The sequence below is a fragment of the Bacillus rossius genome, chromosome 1, assembly GCF_032445375.1.
Source record: "Bacillus rossius redtenbacheri isolate Brsri chromosome 1, Brsri_v3, whole genome shotgun sequence".
NCBI classification, from domain to species: Eukaryota; Metazoa; Arthropoda; class Insecta; order Phasmatodea; family Bacillidae; genus Bacillus; species Bacillus rossius.
The window spans coordinates 305038930-305055650 of NC_086330.1; the positions used below are offsets into that span (position 1 = coordinate 305038930).

General features: G+C 37.6%; 1 protein-coding gene across 6 annotated transcripts in view; it reads right to left on the reverse strand.

Annotated features, from left to right (window-relative positions):
* Positions 1–16721, reverse strand: part of LOC134527856 (uncharacterized) — a 162723-nt gene that overhangs the window by 55076 nt on the left and 90926 nt on the right. For all 6 annotated transcript variants that reach the window (XM_063360823.1, XM_063360821.1, XM_063360824.1 and 3 more), the window contains exons 4-6: positions 14691–14745; positions 1013–1127; positions 174–332 (exon numbers count right to left, since the gene is read on the reverse strand). In XM_063360823.1, the coding sequence (XP_063216893.1) occupies positions 174–332; positions 1013–1127; positions 14691–14730 (314 nt within the window). In that variant the 5' untranslated portion in view covers positions 14731–14745. The remainder of the gene's footprint in view (positions 1–173; positions 333–1012; positions 1128–14690; positions 14746–16721) is intronic.

A 16721-nucleotide genomic window follows, 5' to 3' on the forward strand; every position in this document is an offset into this window, starting at 1 on the left:
ACAACATTCATAAAAATTAAAAAAAGTTTTAGTTGTAGAACAAAATTGGACCAGATTTTAAACCATACAATTTTACCTGTATTTATAATGCATGTGCAAAATGTGTACAATGTAACACATGGTTTTGTGTAGTTGTTTCTGGTGTGGTGCACGCCAGCAGACAGACGGCTCACCTGGGCTCCGGGCTGTCATGGGCCGCTGCCTCAATGCCGCGGGCAGCAACGTGCCTCACAGGGTTCACACGCTGTCTGTCCGCAGGGCACAGCACGGGCGACGGCTCATCCACGTCACAGCTCTGGTCCAGGCCTGCCAAAAACTCCGGCTGCAGGAAGCTGGAGAAAAAGGTAGTGGGCACTAAATGTAGGACAGAATCACAAAAACCAAACTTAAAAAACCTTTTTTTAAGCTGAACCACTGTAACTAATAAAAAACTACATAAATAACAAGATACCCGTAAATTTTTTTTTACAAAAATTAGGAGAGAAATTTCTAGTGCTTTAAGAGCAATCGTCCCACCATCTTGATGTTTCAATGTCTTTAATTCTAAGTTATGTATTTTAATTTTAGTATGCCATAATAAAAATTATATCTTGTATGAATTGAAATTTTTTTAACATATTGTTGATATCGAGGCCTTTAGACCCAAGGGGTATTGACGGAATGAAGCTTTTGTCATTAAACTTTTTCATTTTAGGATATCATTCATAAACTAATAAAAATTAGGTATCTTCAATTGCTAAAAACCTAGAGATTTTCAGGGTTTTAGAAAAGCTCATTTATTATTGATGTATGAGTACTAAAAAATAAATAGACTTGTGACAAAATGCTTACACACATTTAAACAGTTAATTCAAGCTGTAAACACACAATTACATGCTCTCTAGACATTCTAGGATTGAAATAAAAATTGGCATTTAAGGTACTCTAACAGCAAATAACACTTTTTGAATTTAGCTATATTTTTCGTTCAGTTTAAATTCAAAATTCACAAGACACTGAGAAAACAACTCACAGGGCCGGCCTCCTAGATGAGCTTGCACGTGGGGAGGTGCGGCGGGAGTTCGCCATCTCGATGATGTGGTGCAGGTCCTCCTTCAGGTATGCTCTCGAGACCTCGTTCATCGTGTCTGCGACAAGCCAGGTAGCCAACACTATAGCCTACACCCCCCTTCAAGATGACTCATCACTTTCAGACAATGCTGATGGGGACGAACGTGAACAGCATCTTACTCACACGAGGAAAACATTGTGTTTTAAGCCAAATAAAAATCAACATGTAGTTACCCCTCTGGGGCAGGGTCCAGATAGATATAAAGGGGCTGACACTCACACGAGCTGGCTGCCCTACCTAAGGGACAGACCTGTGTTTTTTTGAGTCAAATATCCTTGAAAAATGTTTATATTAAGTACACCTTTTTTCACAATAACTTTTATTTCATAGCATTATACTTACAAAATGAGGGAAAAAACCATTCTTAGAGAAAATAAATTAGTAATACAGTCAGCATTCTATAAACCGGCATTCTTTAGTTCTGCGCATTCTGTAAACTAACACCAATCGAGCCACATATTCAGATATATTTCACGTTATTTCTAATATTTGCCTTGACTGCAAGATCATGCCTCTTGGTTACCCGCAATAACTCGGCAGAATTTATTAGTTTGTATATGATTAGAAACCCAAAAACTTTGTGGATTATTTTTTTCACCATTTAGACTGCAAACATCATGATTAGATGACAATTATTTCCCCACGCCCCCCTACAACTGTGCGCCAGTCAGCTACCTTATAGCAGTAGAGAAACAGAATCACATCAACCCACTCAAAAGCAAGGTAGTTTCTACATTATAACTACACCAATAGGAAAGCATATGAGGGTACCGGTACAGTATAAATAGAACTTTAAATTTTAGCCAGACACCAGATCAATCTTCAAAATTTACAAGCCTCTATGTATATTCCGTAATGATTTTTTGGAGAAGAAATGCATATCACGGATGTACTGTGGCTCTGTTGTTTATTGTTTCTAACCATAAAACTGCTTATTACAATTTGTTTAGAATAACATTGAACTGTATGTTCATTTTTCTTTGGCAATCATGTTAAACCTATACTGACATTTGATATTCCTGCAAAATCGCTAATGTTCACAAATGTCAACCCTTTCAATTCTTAACAACTCTGCGTAACAGTTATTGATTAAGACATGTCACAAAGGAATAGGAAGTTAAGTCACAATTCCATATAGGCATACAAAAAGAATTTCACAGATTCTGTGACCATTTTACCTCCAAGTTTGGGAACCACAGCTATAAATATGAAATAAACATACTGTATTACAATTATTATTCTTATAAACGCATCAAAATGAAAAAAAATGTGAAAAGAAATCACAAATCACTAATTGAAAAATCTCAAGCATAGCATTTGTGAAATTTGTTGGATACAAAATGGTAAAAATTAATTTATGAAATATGTAATCATTTTTTATACTAAATCGGGTTGCTCTATAAAAATTTTATCTAAAAAAATCTGCCAATTAGAACACTACATACACTGCAAACCTAAAAGCGAGGTTTTGTTATTTTCTTCTAACTTTAACAACAATATAGATTTCGTAGATGCACTATTTATTTGTAAATACATCACACAAAGAGGCTGCCCCCTCAACTTCAAGAAACTGGTGTCTACTTCACCATTTATATACTCAACAGGATTGCAAGAACCAACAAAATAAAAGATAGTAACAAACTGAAATAATATCTATAACATTTTAACAAAAAGTAGGGTTGACTAGATTTTTGTTATTTTTTAATAATTTGTATTATTTTATATTCAATAATTTTATTTCACATTCAATAGTCTGTTGTCATATTACTTTTTAATTTTCTTGCTTGTCAGATATTATTTAACCATATAATATCATATTTGTGTAATCAAATTTAATGAGTTTAAATTTAAAATGTTGTTGTACACTTAACTTTTACTACCTGTTTATTGTTCCCTATTGTGTTTGATTTTTTTTTGTAAACAAAACAGACATATTTGACACTATTAGATGTAGTAATAATCAAGTGGTGGAATTGAAATTAAAAATAAGGTTAAAGCTTGTGTAATAATTCAGATCAATTTCATTATTTGTCCTTTTTAATAGTTTTTATCTGTATGAATATTGAAAAATAATGTAAGTATAATATAAGACAAAGATGCTACATAATTGGAATTTTTAAAATATGATCATAAAAAAAATTCAAAGCCAACTGCCTATAAATTAAAAATATATATATTCTCATGTCCTAACATCATGTTGAAATTGTAATATGTTTGCATGGAATGTGAAAGTAACCAATCTCTGAGCTTTGCCATAAGAAGGTGACAAGAGTCTAATATTCAGTTTATGTTTTAACATAAGTTATTTAGGCAAGAGTATGTGCATAAAAAACAGGTGCAAAAATTAAAAAAAATCATCCTCTTGAAAGTTGTGTGACTGAAGATTCCATTAGTTTCATGGGAAAAAAAAAAATTAAAAAAATTATTTAAAAAAAATGCTCAGTTTGTCATCAATTAAGACTTGACTACAACTCCTCAAGTTGAGTAATGGTATTTTCATACCACATCCTTTATCTAGGACATTATATACAGATGTTCTCCATTATATACACCTATCCTTCACTTAGCACGTTTTCAGATTGCGCGGATTCAGTTAGCGCGATGTGAATTTTACTGCCCCAGTCTTGAATAGCACGTCTGTAAATTTCAGTTAGCACAAAAACTCAGCAGACAAAAAAAAATATTCGAGCACGATGCCACGAACTATGATTCAACTTCTGTAAACAACAGATGTGCCGTGGGATACAGTTAGCCAAACAAGGGGGGAAGAAATGCGCGGGCAGGTCTGTCTACGCTATCGGCTGTTGTATAAACATCAGCTATGACAAGTTAAATTGCGGCTATGGAGTGTAAAGGACCAAATGTTTTTACGTCCGCATGTATACCGCCGTGCCGTAACGTTGTCACCTGGCCACAAACCGGGCCGTGAACTCTGTCTAGCCAGTAGCAGGGAATTCATTCAAACAAAAGCAACGTCTGCCCATTCAGCTGCCAGTAACTGTACGTGCTTGATCACACATAATGCATTGTGTTCAAACTAAAATTATTACGGCGCAAAGATTGTCATGAACGCCATGCTTATGTTGGTCGCACTTTAGTTTTAAGCAAGTCGTCTGTGCGCACAATCGTACGAAATAAGGACTCCTTCCAAAAGTTTATATGAGTCTGATGCTGTTGGTTGTGCTAGTGGGAATATATTTGACATTAGATACCGGAGCAGAAATGAACAGATGTTTCATGTGAAAAAGGTTGTTAAATGAATGTTGGAATGAAAAAAATAAATCATTGGCCTGACAGGATTGGTGTGAACCAGGTGGTGATACGCAAATAAGCACTTTAATTTTTGAAAAATTAAAATGTAATTATCCTGACAGTAATATCATTTTAACTATCAGTAAATAATTGTTTAGAAAGGTACGCGACGTGAGTTAGAGGTCACGGCCGGGCGGGCAAGTCAGCCAGCCGACTGACGATAAAGTACATAACCACGTAAATTCGTTACGCGGTGTCGTATTTGTCATGCAATGTGCGATGGGAGGCATATAAAGATAAATGGTGTAACATATTTATAGTTGAGTGTTATTCAACACATTTATATTACGTAAAGTATATTTTCCTACACAATTTTGGAACACATGAAATAAATTAGCCTTGCTATTTATGGAAACTAATGCTTCAGAATACGCGATTTTGAATAAGACGAGAATTTTTAGGAACAAATTAGTCGTGCTAAGTGAGGGATAGGTGTACAAGCATGGCATTTGTTTTTTGGCTACTATTGTCATCCGATGTACACTAAGTGTTACCTGCTATTCGGAAAGAGACAAGCAAATATTCATTTTTACAATTTTTGCCCAACTAAGGCATGGTTTATAAACTATGCAAGAATGCACAAACACAAGTATTGTCAACTTCCAACTTTTTTTTGATTTGGCTTGTGTTTTCAATGGCCATATTTAAAGAGAACTATTAAATTTTTACAGATGCAGACATTACATGCATAGAATAGCAGAATATTTTTTTTAATATATACATCATGTTTACACTTGTTTAACTTTACCACTGTGAAAGAAAACAACACTTTTAAATCAAATTATTCACAATTTCTTTTGTTTTCATGATAAATATGAATTGTAAAAAAAATCCCAGGGTAGAAATATGTTTCCTACTGTTTACAAGTAAATGAAGACGGAAGAATAGTGGAGATGTAAGAACAGGACAAGGAACCGTGGAATAATTATTTTGAAAAGCTGCAGAACCCAGATGAGCAAGAAGTATTTTCAGAGTTGAATGACAATGATATAACATGGAAAGAGGCAAAGAAAGCACTGAAAAGAATGAAGAATGGCGAAGCTCCAGGGGTGGATGAGCTTGTTGGAGGAGTTTCATAAGTTGGACACACTGGTTAGTGTGGTTAATAAAAATTAGGTGATGTAATGGCGACTGTTGTTATGTAGTACAACAGAATATGTAAGAAGTTATTAAAGTATTACAAGTAATGTAAACACTAAAAGGGATCTGTAAACAGTGCTAATTATGTTGTTATAATAAACACCTGGCATTGATAAACAGTGGTTATGAACTTAAACATGGCGCAGTCGGTGTCGACCTACGAGACAAGGAACGAGCACCAAGACCACTATGGTCTCAAATCGCTTGACAAATGTTGCATTCGTGCGTAGTGGTTGTGAAATCAACATACGGCAACGAACGTAAGTTATAATGACGGAACTTTCAGGTGCTGGGTGCCTTAACCTGCCGCCCAAACTTGTCCTCGACGGAAACGTACATGAAAATTGGCTTCGGTTCAAAAGACATTTCCAGGTCTATATGGTAGCGAGTGGAAAGGACACAGCAGTGCCAGTTGAAGCTACGGCGGCCGACAAGAAGGCAGCATCGAAACGGAAGGCAATGTTGTTGCTGAACGTTGCCGGGGAAGATGCTATAGACTTGACCTCAACATTCGGCTTGAGTGACGAAGACCTGGATAATTATGATAAACTCGTGGAAGCATTTGATAATTATGCAGCACCTAAGAGAAATGAGACATACGAGCGGTATGTCTTTAATCAGTGCTGCCAACAGGAAGGAGAGACATTCGACCATTTTCTCACGGAAGCTAAAAAGGCAATAAAAAACTGTGGGTACGGGGATCAAACTGACAGTATGTTACGTGACCGTATTATAGTGGGAATACTAGATAGTAAACTTCGTGAAGCCCTACTAAGGGTAGAAAACCTCACCCTGAACCACGCAATTCGTGATTGTCGAGCAGTTGAGCAGAGTAAGATGCACAGTAGGAAATTGGAAGAAAAGGATCACAAGACTGTGGCTGTGGATGCTGTACACACTGCTAGAAGGAAACAGCAAACAGGCTCAGAGTGGTGCAAATTTAATGGTAAGCCCAATCTGAATGACAAAAGTGATGGGAGTACTCGTAAACACCAAGAAGAGAGCTATCACGGACACCAGGTATGTGGGAAATGTGGCAGGTCACACAGGTACGGAATGTGTCCAGCATTAGGAAAAGTGTGTATGAAGTGCCAAGAGAAGGGGCATTTTTACAAGCAGTGCCGTAAGTTCAAGCAAACTTCTCAAGTACACGCAGTGTTTGAAGACAAGAGCTACAACAACATGGGCGACTCATTTTTCTGCGACCACATCAGAGTGGAGACAGTGAATGAGAATCAGCGGAAGGAGTGGAGGCAAGCTATCAGTGTTGAGGGACATACAGTGTTATTCAAACTGGACACAGGTTCCGAAGTTAACATTTTGCCAGAGCACATATTTAGGTCTATCAAAAGTAACAATAAAATGTACCAAACTAGCGCAACATTAGTTGCTTATGGTGGTACTAAACTAGCACCATTGGGTATTGTAGAATGTGAATGTGTTATCAGTGGTGGGAACCACCCACTAAAATTCGTTGTGTTAGAAACAAATTCTTGTCCAATCCTTGGCATTGAGGCTTGCATTGAGCTAGGGTTAGTTCAGCGCCTGCACAGTATTAGTGAGGCTGACAACATGTCTACTAAAAGGGAATTCATAACAGCTAATAAGGATGTGTTTGTAGGCCTGGGTAAATACCCAGGGCAGTGTGTTATTGTAACACAGCCCAACTCAGAACAGGTCATACGACCAGCAATGCGTAAGCCCAGAGTTATTAATGAACGTTTAAAACCAGCCCTCAATAGATTGGAGGCTATGGGTGTCATAGAACCAGTGGATCAGGTAACCTCAAACAGCTTTATTAGCAATCTGGTTGTTGTAGAAAAACCTAATGGTAGCTTAAGACTCTGCCTGGATCCATCAGACCTAAACAAGGTCATAAAGAGAATGCCATATCCTATCCCTACTCTAGCTGACATTAGTGATCACCTTTGTGGAAAGAAAATTTTTACAGTCTTTGACATCAAAGACGGGTTTTATCATTTTGAATTGGACACACAGTCTGCGAACAAATGTTGTTTCTCAACACCTTTTGGTGTATATAGATTTTTGCGTCTTCCATTCGGTATAGCAAGTGCCCCAGAAAAGTTTCAGGAAAAAAATGACACTATATTTGGGAAACTTCCTAACGTCATTGTGTATTTTGATGATATTGTAGTATTCGGAGACACAGAAAAGGAACATGACGATGCTGTTCAGGCAGTGCTTCAACAAGCTCGTCAAAACAATGTAAAATTTAATGACCAAAAGCTGCAGTACAAACAACGATGTGTCCGGTACATGGGTCAGATATTCTCTGAAGTAGGTAAACAAGCTGACCCTGAAAGGGTGAGGGCTTTGCTAGATGTCCAACAGCCAAAAGACAAACAGGAACTATTAAGGGTTATGGGTATGTTTAACTACGTAAGGGAATACATACCAGGTTTCGCGAAGGTCGCAGCTCCTCTTAGGGATTTGCAAAAAGCAAAAGTTGAGTGGAATTGGCTAGAATGTCATACTAAAGCGTTCCAAGATCTAAAGAGTGCAATTGCAACGGCTGCAACTCTGAATAAGTTTGATCCGGCTCTCCCCATTACTATCCAAGCTGATGCATCCAAACTAGGCTTGGGCTGTTGTTTAATGCAAAACAACAAGCCTATCGCATACGCATCTCGTAGCCTCACTGAAAGTGAAACTAACTATGCACAAGTCGAAAAAGAAATGTTAGCTGTAGAATGGTCCCTAAAAAAATTTCACAACATTGTTTATGGTTACCCAGTCACAGTGATTACGGACCACAAACCACTAGTCCCTCTAATGGAATAGGAACTACACAAGATTGGGTCTAGCAAACTAAAACGTATGCGTTTGAAATTGTACAAATATAATGTAGCCTTGAGGTATACACCGGGTAAGGAAATGCATGTTGCAGACATGTTGTCTAGGGCATATTTAGCTGATCCTGTAGAAGATGATCCCAGCATGCTTGAAATGGTACACTCAGTGCAGTGTTTACCATTCAGTGACAGTGCAAGGGACGAATTGAAAGCTGCCACTCGTGATGACCTGGCGTTGCAGGATGTATCTCGATATTACTATCGAGGGTGGCCAAAACATGTAACCCAACTGTCAGATAGAGTGCAACCATACTGGAAGCACAGACAAAAGATATTTGTAGAAGACGGAATTATATTGTTGAATGATGATGATAATGATAGTGTTAGAGTAGTTATTCCCACACAACTTAGGAGTAAAATGTTGCACATATTACATACAGGTCACTGTGGCAGGGACAAATGCATAGCTAAGGCGAAGCAAGCTCTATACTGGCCTGCTATGAATGATCACATAAACATGTATATAAAAATGTGCAAGGTATGCGAGGTGGCCAAACGGCTAAACAGAAAGAACAACTACTTAGCAAACTGCCCCCAACGCTAAGATGGGAGCAAGTGTCAACTGACATATTTGACGATTGCGGGCACAGTTACTTAACAATTGTTGACCATTTTTCACATTGGCTTGAAATCATACCAATGAAAGACAAAACGGCTCGTTCAGTTATCGAGGCATTCAAATCTGTTACTATCACACATGGTAACCCAAAAGTAGTGTTCTCTGATAATGTTCCATTCAAATCTTATCAATTCAAACAGTATATGGATGACATCCAGTGCACACTGGTAACATCCAGCCCACGCTATCCCCAAAGTAATGGGCAGGCTGAAAAAGCTGTAAGCATCGCTAAGAACATACTTCGGAAAAGTAGGTTGGACTGTAGGGATTGGCGAAATTTGTTACTTGAATACAGGAATACTCCTATAATTGCACTAAAAGCCTCCCCGGCACAGCTTCTAATGAGTAGAATGCTACGGTCGAATTTGCCAACAACCCACCATAATCTAGAACCCAAAGTTCAGAGAGATGTAACTGCTAGGTTGGAAAAGAATCACCTAACAACTCAGCAGTGGTACAATCGAACTGCTTGCAGTACAACACAGACTTTCAGCCCAGGAGAACCAGTTATAATAAGCGCAAGTAGGAGAGAAGGGTGGGAAATGGGAAGGATCATAAGAAAGCATGAAACACCCCGCTCCTATTTAGTAATGACTAGTGAAGGTAGTGTTGTCAGGAGAACTACCAAACATATTCGAAAATCATACACTCAGTCACCAAATGAGGGAGTACATAGTGCCCATGAATTCATAGAGACTTTTCAAGGCAACTTAGCAGAGTGTAAAAGTCCCAGTAGCCAAAGTGACTGTCAGAATGAGAGGTCAACCCCAAACACAAAATGCACACCACAAGAATGTCAATTAGGCGAGTCATCCCAGGTAGAGGAAGAGGAAACATTCAGGGGATTTAGTGAGGAAGAGATAGGTCCAGCTTACAGGGGCTTAGCTAAGGAAGGAATAAGGTCAGGTGAAAACCCCACTGTAACACGCTGTGGGAGAATAAGCAAACCACCACAACGCTTAATTCAAATATCATAGTAAAGGGGGAAGGTGTTGGAGGAGTTTCATAAGTTGGACACACTGGTTAGTGTGGTTAATAAAAATTAGGTGATGTAATGGCGACTGTTGTTATGTAGTACAACAGAATATGTAAGAAGTTATTAAAGTATTACAAGTAATGTAAACACTAAAAGGGATCTGTAAACAGTGCTAATTATGTTGTTATAATAAACACCTGGCATTGATAAACAGTGGTTATGAACTTAAACAGAGCTAATGGTAGAAATGATAAGAGCAGCGGGATAAGTAGGAATGCATTGACTGTAAAGAGTGATAAAGTGTATTTGGAGAGAAAAGTGTGTAACATTGCAGAATTCCTGCCCCCTAACACCTTTACTAAGAATGTTTTATGTTAATGTTTTTTGAATATTTTATAATTATTTTGTATCAATGATTCTTTTATTATGCATAGGCATATCAAGTATTTTATTTGTGCTTTAATAGTGATTACTATTAGTTTGGGTTAGGTTTTATGTAAAGTTGAAAGTTATTTGTTTCAATGTAATTTACTTTATCACTTACATTTAACATATGTAGGTATTAATTATGTTTTTTCAAATTTTGAAGCATATTCTTTTTCTTGGTGGTGAGACTGTAACATTCTAGAACAATCTGGAAAGTTTTCAAAAGAAAGGAAGACAGGCGCGACACTCTGTCGCCGGCAAGTTATTTTTCACTTTACAAGTTAGTGCGTTGTTGGAAAAACTCCGCACGTGGATGCAAGACTGTGCAATAATAGAATGGAACTTTCGCTTGGCGCTGCCTTACCAGCCAATCAGAGCGAGCCTTGAGGTGGTGTGATGTATCTGAGGCATTGCAGGACAGTGCCTTCCCCAATTTTTCTTTAAGTTTTTATGAATAATATGTTTTAACAGTAGGTAATACAGTATGTAAGTTGTTTAAATAATTTTCAGGCATCATAACCTAACTGAGGTACATGTGATAAATCATTGAAACTTACAATGAATCTTTTCAAATAACTTTGATGATAATATTTTACCGTTTATAATTGTTTTCCATGATAATATTTATGTTTACTTATGTTTTATTAATGTACTCTCTCAATTAATTACCGTTTCTAATATTTGTGTATTGTTTAAGCCTATTTGCTTTATTATGAAACAGCCATGTAACTGTAAATTTACTGGATTCTTCCTAAATAATTATGTTTTTATGTGTTTTAAAATGGTTTTTAAGCTTTAAATATTTTGTTTATATGCGCAAATGCACTGTAACGTATTTATCTTTTGTAATTTTGTCCGTGGGATGTTAAAATTACGTGAGCCAGTTGCGTGGCAGAGTGAGAAAGAAAGGCATGCGTCAACACAGTGACACCAAGGTGATAAAACGATAATGATGCATCCGGTGTAAGACAGAGACAGAGCAACTAGTGTGAGAAAATATTCTGGGAGTCCCCGATTTTGAGGTGGATTTGAAAAGAGACAGATCAAGGGAAGCCCCGGGTTATGGGTGTACAGGGTTTTTTCATGTATTGTAATTTGTTCTGTGATTGGCTGGTGTTGGAGGGAGTGTTTGATACTGTGCTGTGATTGGCCGAAAGTTACATCATGGTGCAATCCTTGATCTCTCCTGAGACCAGTGTTGTCATTTTGGTTTTTCAGTCATCTACTGAACAGCGACTGAGTAGGTGGCTCAAAACCTTATTATTATGAAGTATTAAAGAGTAAATTTCGCGGCTGTGGTCCGGGCATCACCGGTTTATAATCAACCCTATTTTTGTTTTTTTGGACACAATTAGAATTTAGTGACTACAGTTGTCGGTAATCGCCCAAAACAGGACTTACTAAAATACGTCACTGTTTCCGGGGACATTGTCTTTTGGCATTGTACCGAAAAGTTGAATGCAACTGCGGGACTTAACTTCGAACTGTTTTTAATATTCCATTCTCGGCCATTCAGCGTGTGATTCAAATTAATGAAGCTTATTTGTTGTGAAAGAGGAAAATACTGTTTCAACTTGTAAATGTTGTGGTCGCAAGATGGCGGCAAATGTCTCATGAATTCGTAAGGTATAAGTAAATAAACAGTAAAAAAAAAAAAAAACATTTTGTGTACGAGAGACATAATTGAAATTCAACAATTGCCCATAACTAATGTTCTGAGGGAAACATAACCTCACTTTTTCAGCATCTGAGTATGCAAGTGTATCCTATGAGTTACCCTTCAAAGACCAAAACGTGAAATATCTGAGCTAGTCCGGCGGTCTTTGAAGTGTGACATGTCTTCCCAGCTTTTTAAAGAGAAACATATTTTTAGTATTTTACCCTATATGGTCAGGTACTGGGTTCTGTATTGTGATTGGTCGGTTGGCCCATAGGGTTGCCTCCCTTTGTTTCTTGCTTTGTAAACATAAGGTAACTGTGTGGTGCAAGTTAGTTGTCTCTCTATCGTCACTACGTGCTGCCGCATCGTTGGCAGCTCTCTAGAAAAAATGATCACTTCATGCCTGCTGGTCAGGGTAAGGCCGAAAAAATTATTTTATTTTTTAATATTGTTTGGACTTTAACTGGAAATTCTAACTACAGGCGTCAGCATCCACCCAGGGTGACCATCATCACCAACCCGGAACGTACCTGGTTAAGTGAACATAACCCAGGGACTTAAATTTTTTTAAATATCGAGCAACAGGAAGCTTTGAAGACCAAGTGAAACTGTGTTGGTATATATTTTAAATAATTTATCAGAAAACAATCTGGCCAATACGTACACTTTTCCAAATAACGAACTTTGATCAGAGGACTGAACTGTGGTTGGTAGGGTGTGCAAGTTTAGGTATATTTTTTTTTAGAAAGGAATCAACAAAAGAAGTTTGAAAACGTTTTATTTTCTTAAAATAAAAACTATACCAAATCACTCACTAACTTTAAAGTAATCTTTAAGTACCTATCTACAAGAGTAAGTTATCTGGGTTGTCTTGCTGGGCCATCCTGGAATGTAGGTAACAAATGCATACCAGGGAACTGGAGTGAAGGGGTAATAGTGCCAGTGTTTAAGAAATAAGACAGGTAAAGATGTGAGAATTATAGGAGATCACTTTGATGTGCCATTGTGCAACGATGTGGAGGTCTTGGGGAAAAAAATATTAGAAAAAGGCATGGCAGGAAAATGGTAAGAGCAGCAGCATGGGTTTAGAGAAGGAAGGTCTACAATAGACCTGATTTATGTCATACAACTGATGGAGAGAAGATACGAATTTGGGAAAGATTTAGTAATAATATTCCTGGAGCATACAACAGAGTAAAAAGACAGTTTGTTTGGCAAGCTACGGAAGAGGGGTTCAAAAAACAGTTAATATGTATAGTGAGGACTATGTATAAGGGAAAGAGAAGCAGTGTGAGAACTGGAAGAAGGATGATAAAGTGGTTCAAACAAGCCAACGAATTGAAGCAGGGTAGTGCATTGCTATTTATTATAGGTTGGATAGATTTATGAAGATAGTAGGACTCTATTTGCTGATGATATGATAGTGTGGGAAGAAAAGGAAGGTGAGGTGCAAGAGCAGCTAAGGGCAGTGAGGAAATGAGAAAATGTGGTATGAGATTCAGCACTAAAAAGAGTGAAGTGATGGTCATGACGAGGAACAAAAATGGAGTTAGGAGATGCACTGAATTAGATGGTGTTGAGTTTAAACAGTTAGAAACCTTCAAGTATCTAGGAAGTGTATTGGAGGGAGGGGGCAAAAACAAGGAGAAAAAAGTAAGGAGAGACAATAAGGTGTTTCACAGATATGATATGGAAGAGGGAGGGGCCATTAAAATGCAAACAAGTGTTGAACAATACCTGCTATGTGCCCATAGTCACTTATGGAGTAGAGACTTTGACTGTAGATAAGAGAGATGCTGGGAAGATCAGAGAAATAGGAATGAAATGAGGAGTATGTTGGCATGTATGATGGTGCCAGCCAGGCAGGAGTACAGGACTTGAATGAGATCATTTAAAAAGCAAGAATGAGATGGTATGGCCATGTCCCGAGAATGGGAAAAGAGAGGCTTCCCAAGAAAATGATGACGTTGAAGTACACAGGAAGAAGATCCCAAGGAAGACCAAGGAGGAGATGGGAAGAGCAGATAGTTAAAGGAGTACAGGAGAGAGGAGAAAACTGGATTAAAGTGAATTAGGAGGAGGAATCGTGGAGTGACAGAGGAAGGTGGAGGCATTTTACTTTGCTGACTCGGCCACAGACTGGAAGCAGTTGAGAATAATGATGATGATGAATGATGATGAATGATGATGAATGATGATGGATGATATTGATAAGATGGATGATACTGATGAGATGGATGATATTGATGAGATGGGTGTGATGTATGATGCTGATGAGGTTGATGATTGATGGATGGATGATTGATTGATGATTGAGTGATGGGCGATTGATTGATGGATAATTGATGGATGGATGATGATGACAATGTTTATTATTATTATAAGTTTAAATTATAAAGTTGGTGACGTCTTGCGACTTGCATGCTTCATAAACAACTGAGATTTTCTTGCGTAGGTTGCATGTTGCGCTGTTGCATCTCTTGCGTAGTTTATAAACCCAGCCTAACTGTGTTGTCACTCACAAAAGGTTTACTTTCTGGGCTTCCACAGTACTGCACAGTTGTGATACGTACCTCGCACCACGTACGTCGACTGCATGCCTTGGGCAAACATGCCGGTGATGTGGGCCTGTGGGGAAAAAGGATGAGCACATGTTACATGCTGTTGTGGCCATAGCATCTCCTTGCCACCTCATATACACCTCCACCACCAGATTGGCGAAAGTTAAAATGGCTCATAACTTAAAGCCCAGTTCTCACTGCTCTCTTTCTCATACAAGAACATGCTCAATAAACCTAGTGAATATTCAACATTTCAAACATCAAAACAAATAATTTAGGTTTCAAATTTGATTTTATTCCAAATACTTTGTAGCATTGCAGCATACATGCCCTTCCTACTAATAATATTGTTACTAAGTAATGGTTAGGTTGCCAGTATATTTTATTCTGAATTTATAATTATTTAATAATCATGTTTCTTCTGTCATCCTTTCAACTTTGTTTTTCTACTTATATTTGCCTAATATTATTGTAATGAGTTTTATCTATTATTTATTTAAATTTGAATATTGTATTATAATTATATATTACGTTTTATTAGATTGCAGATGTTACATAAGGTTCTAGAACAAGGGACTGTGTCTGGGGTGAGGTATAGAAAGAGAGGGGCAAAAGAGGCCTATAAATGCAAGTGAGAAAGAAACAGTGCTTCCCCGCCAACAGAGATAGAGGCTGGGATTCCCCACTGGTCGTGGGAAATGTGTGATAACTGCTGTCTCACGGTGTGGGAGAGAGAATGAGAATGGGAGTCCCCGATTTTGATGTGAAATTGAAAAGAGACAGATCAGGGGAAGCCCAGAGTTCTGTATGTACAAGGTTTTTTCATGTATTGTAATTTGTTCTGTGATTGGCTTGTATCTGTAAGTGTGAATGAAGAGTGCGTGTGATTGGTCGGTGAGGTCATGTGATGTCTACTCCCTGCGTGGAGGAGACGTGTCATGAGTTCATCAGTAGTCGTCGGGCGATCGCTGCCAGGCGAGGCCGCGTTTCGGCGGTTCGCGGTTTTTCACCAGGTGCGGCCGTATTTGAGGCCCTACCGATTTTTGTATGATTATAGCTTACAGTAAGATCTTACTGAAGAACTTAATTGACGTTATTATTTTTTATTGTTAATTCTCCTCGCGCGAGCTGCGAGCATTTCTCGACGGGCGAATGTATGTGGAATGAGTGAGCAGCCTCTTTTGGAAGTGTTTGGATTCGTCTGTACATTCTAGTTTGAAAGAATAAAACAAAAACTACAATCGACGCTTTAAATCTTTTTATTTTTGTATGTAACGAACCGTTACAACTTACCCTTTGAATATTAAGGAATAATCAATGGTATTCAAAGTGTCAAAATTGTTGCATAACTCCTTATATAACTATACTGACACTGAGGTTGAATAATTGCTCTACAGTATGAATGTGTTCACACACTATGGGATTGTTATAGTCAGCTATACTTTATTCCTATGTGCACAGTTAACAGTATAATGCCTGAAGTCCAGAGGGAGAGACAAGCTGAAAACAAGCAACAATAGGAAGTCTGAGACAACTGCAATAATACCTATAAATACTTGAAAACATGCTTCTTTTATAGTTGGTTTGTAATATTTATAATCATTTGGAGAAATCTATTGCCATTTAAGAAACAATGTTCAAGTAAATGCTAAAATTTAACATTTAAACTATACTATAAATGTTAAATAAAAAATTCCTCACTTTTGCAGTTTGATTTTAATATTTGTATTCAAATACTTTACTAATTTAGCATGCTATAAGGATGGTTCTATTTGCACTAAATTTCTGGTACAAGTAGAGAAATTAATTCAAAGCAGTGTTTTAAAAGCAAACTTAAAATATATTTCACAACTGTATTATTTGAATTAATACAATTTCTTGGACATTCACCATTCCAGTTTTGTACTGTTTCGTCATGGAAAAAATTCAAGGATGCAAATTAAGAAATAAAAATTAAGGCTGCCCGTGACAACAAGGGCAACGCGCCCATCTAGCTCAACATTTGTATATTTCCCTGCCTGATCGTTAGACCCTTCTTCCACT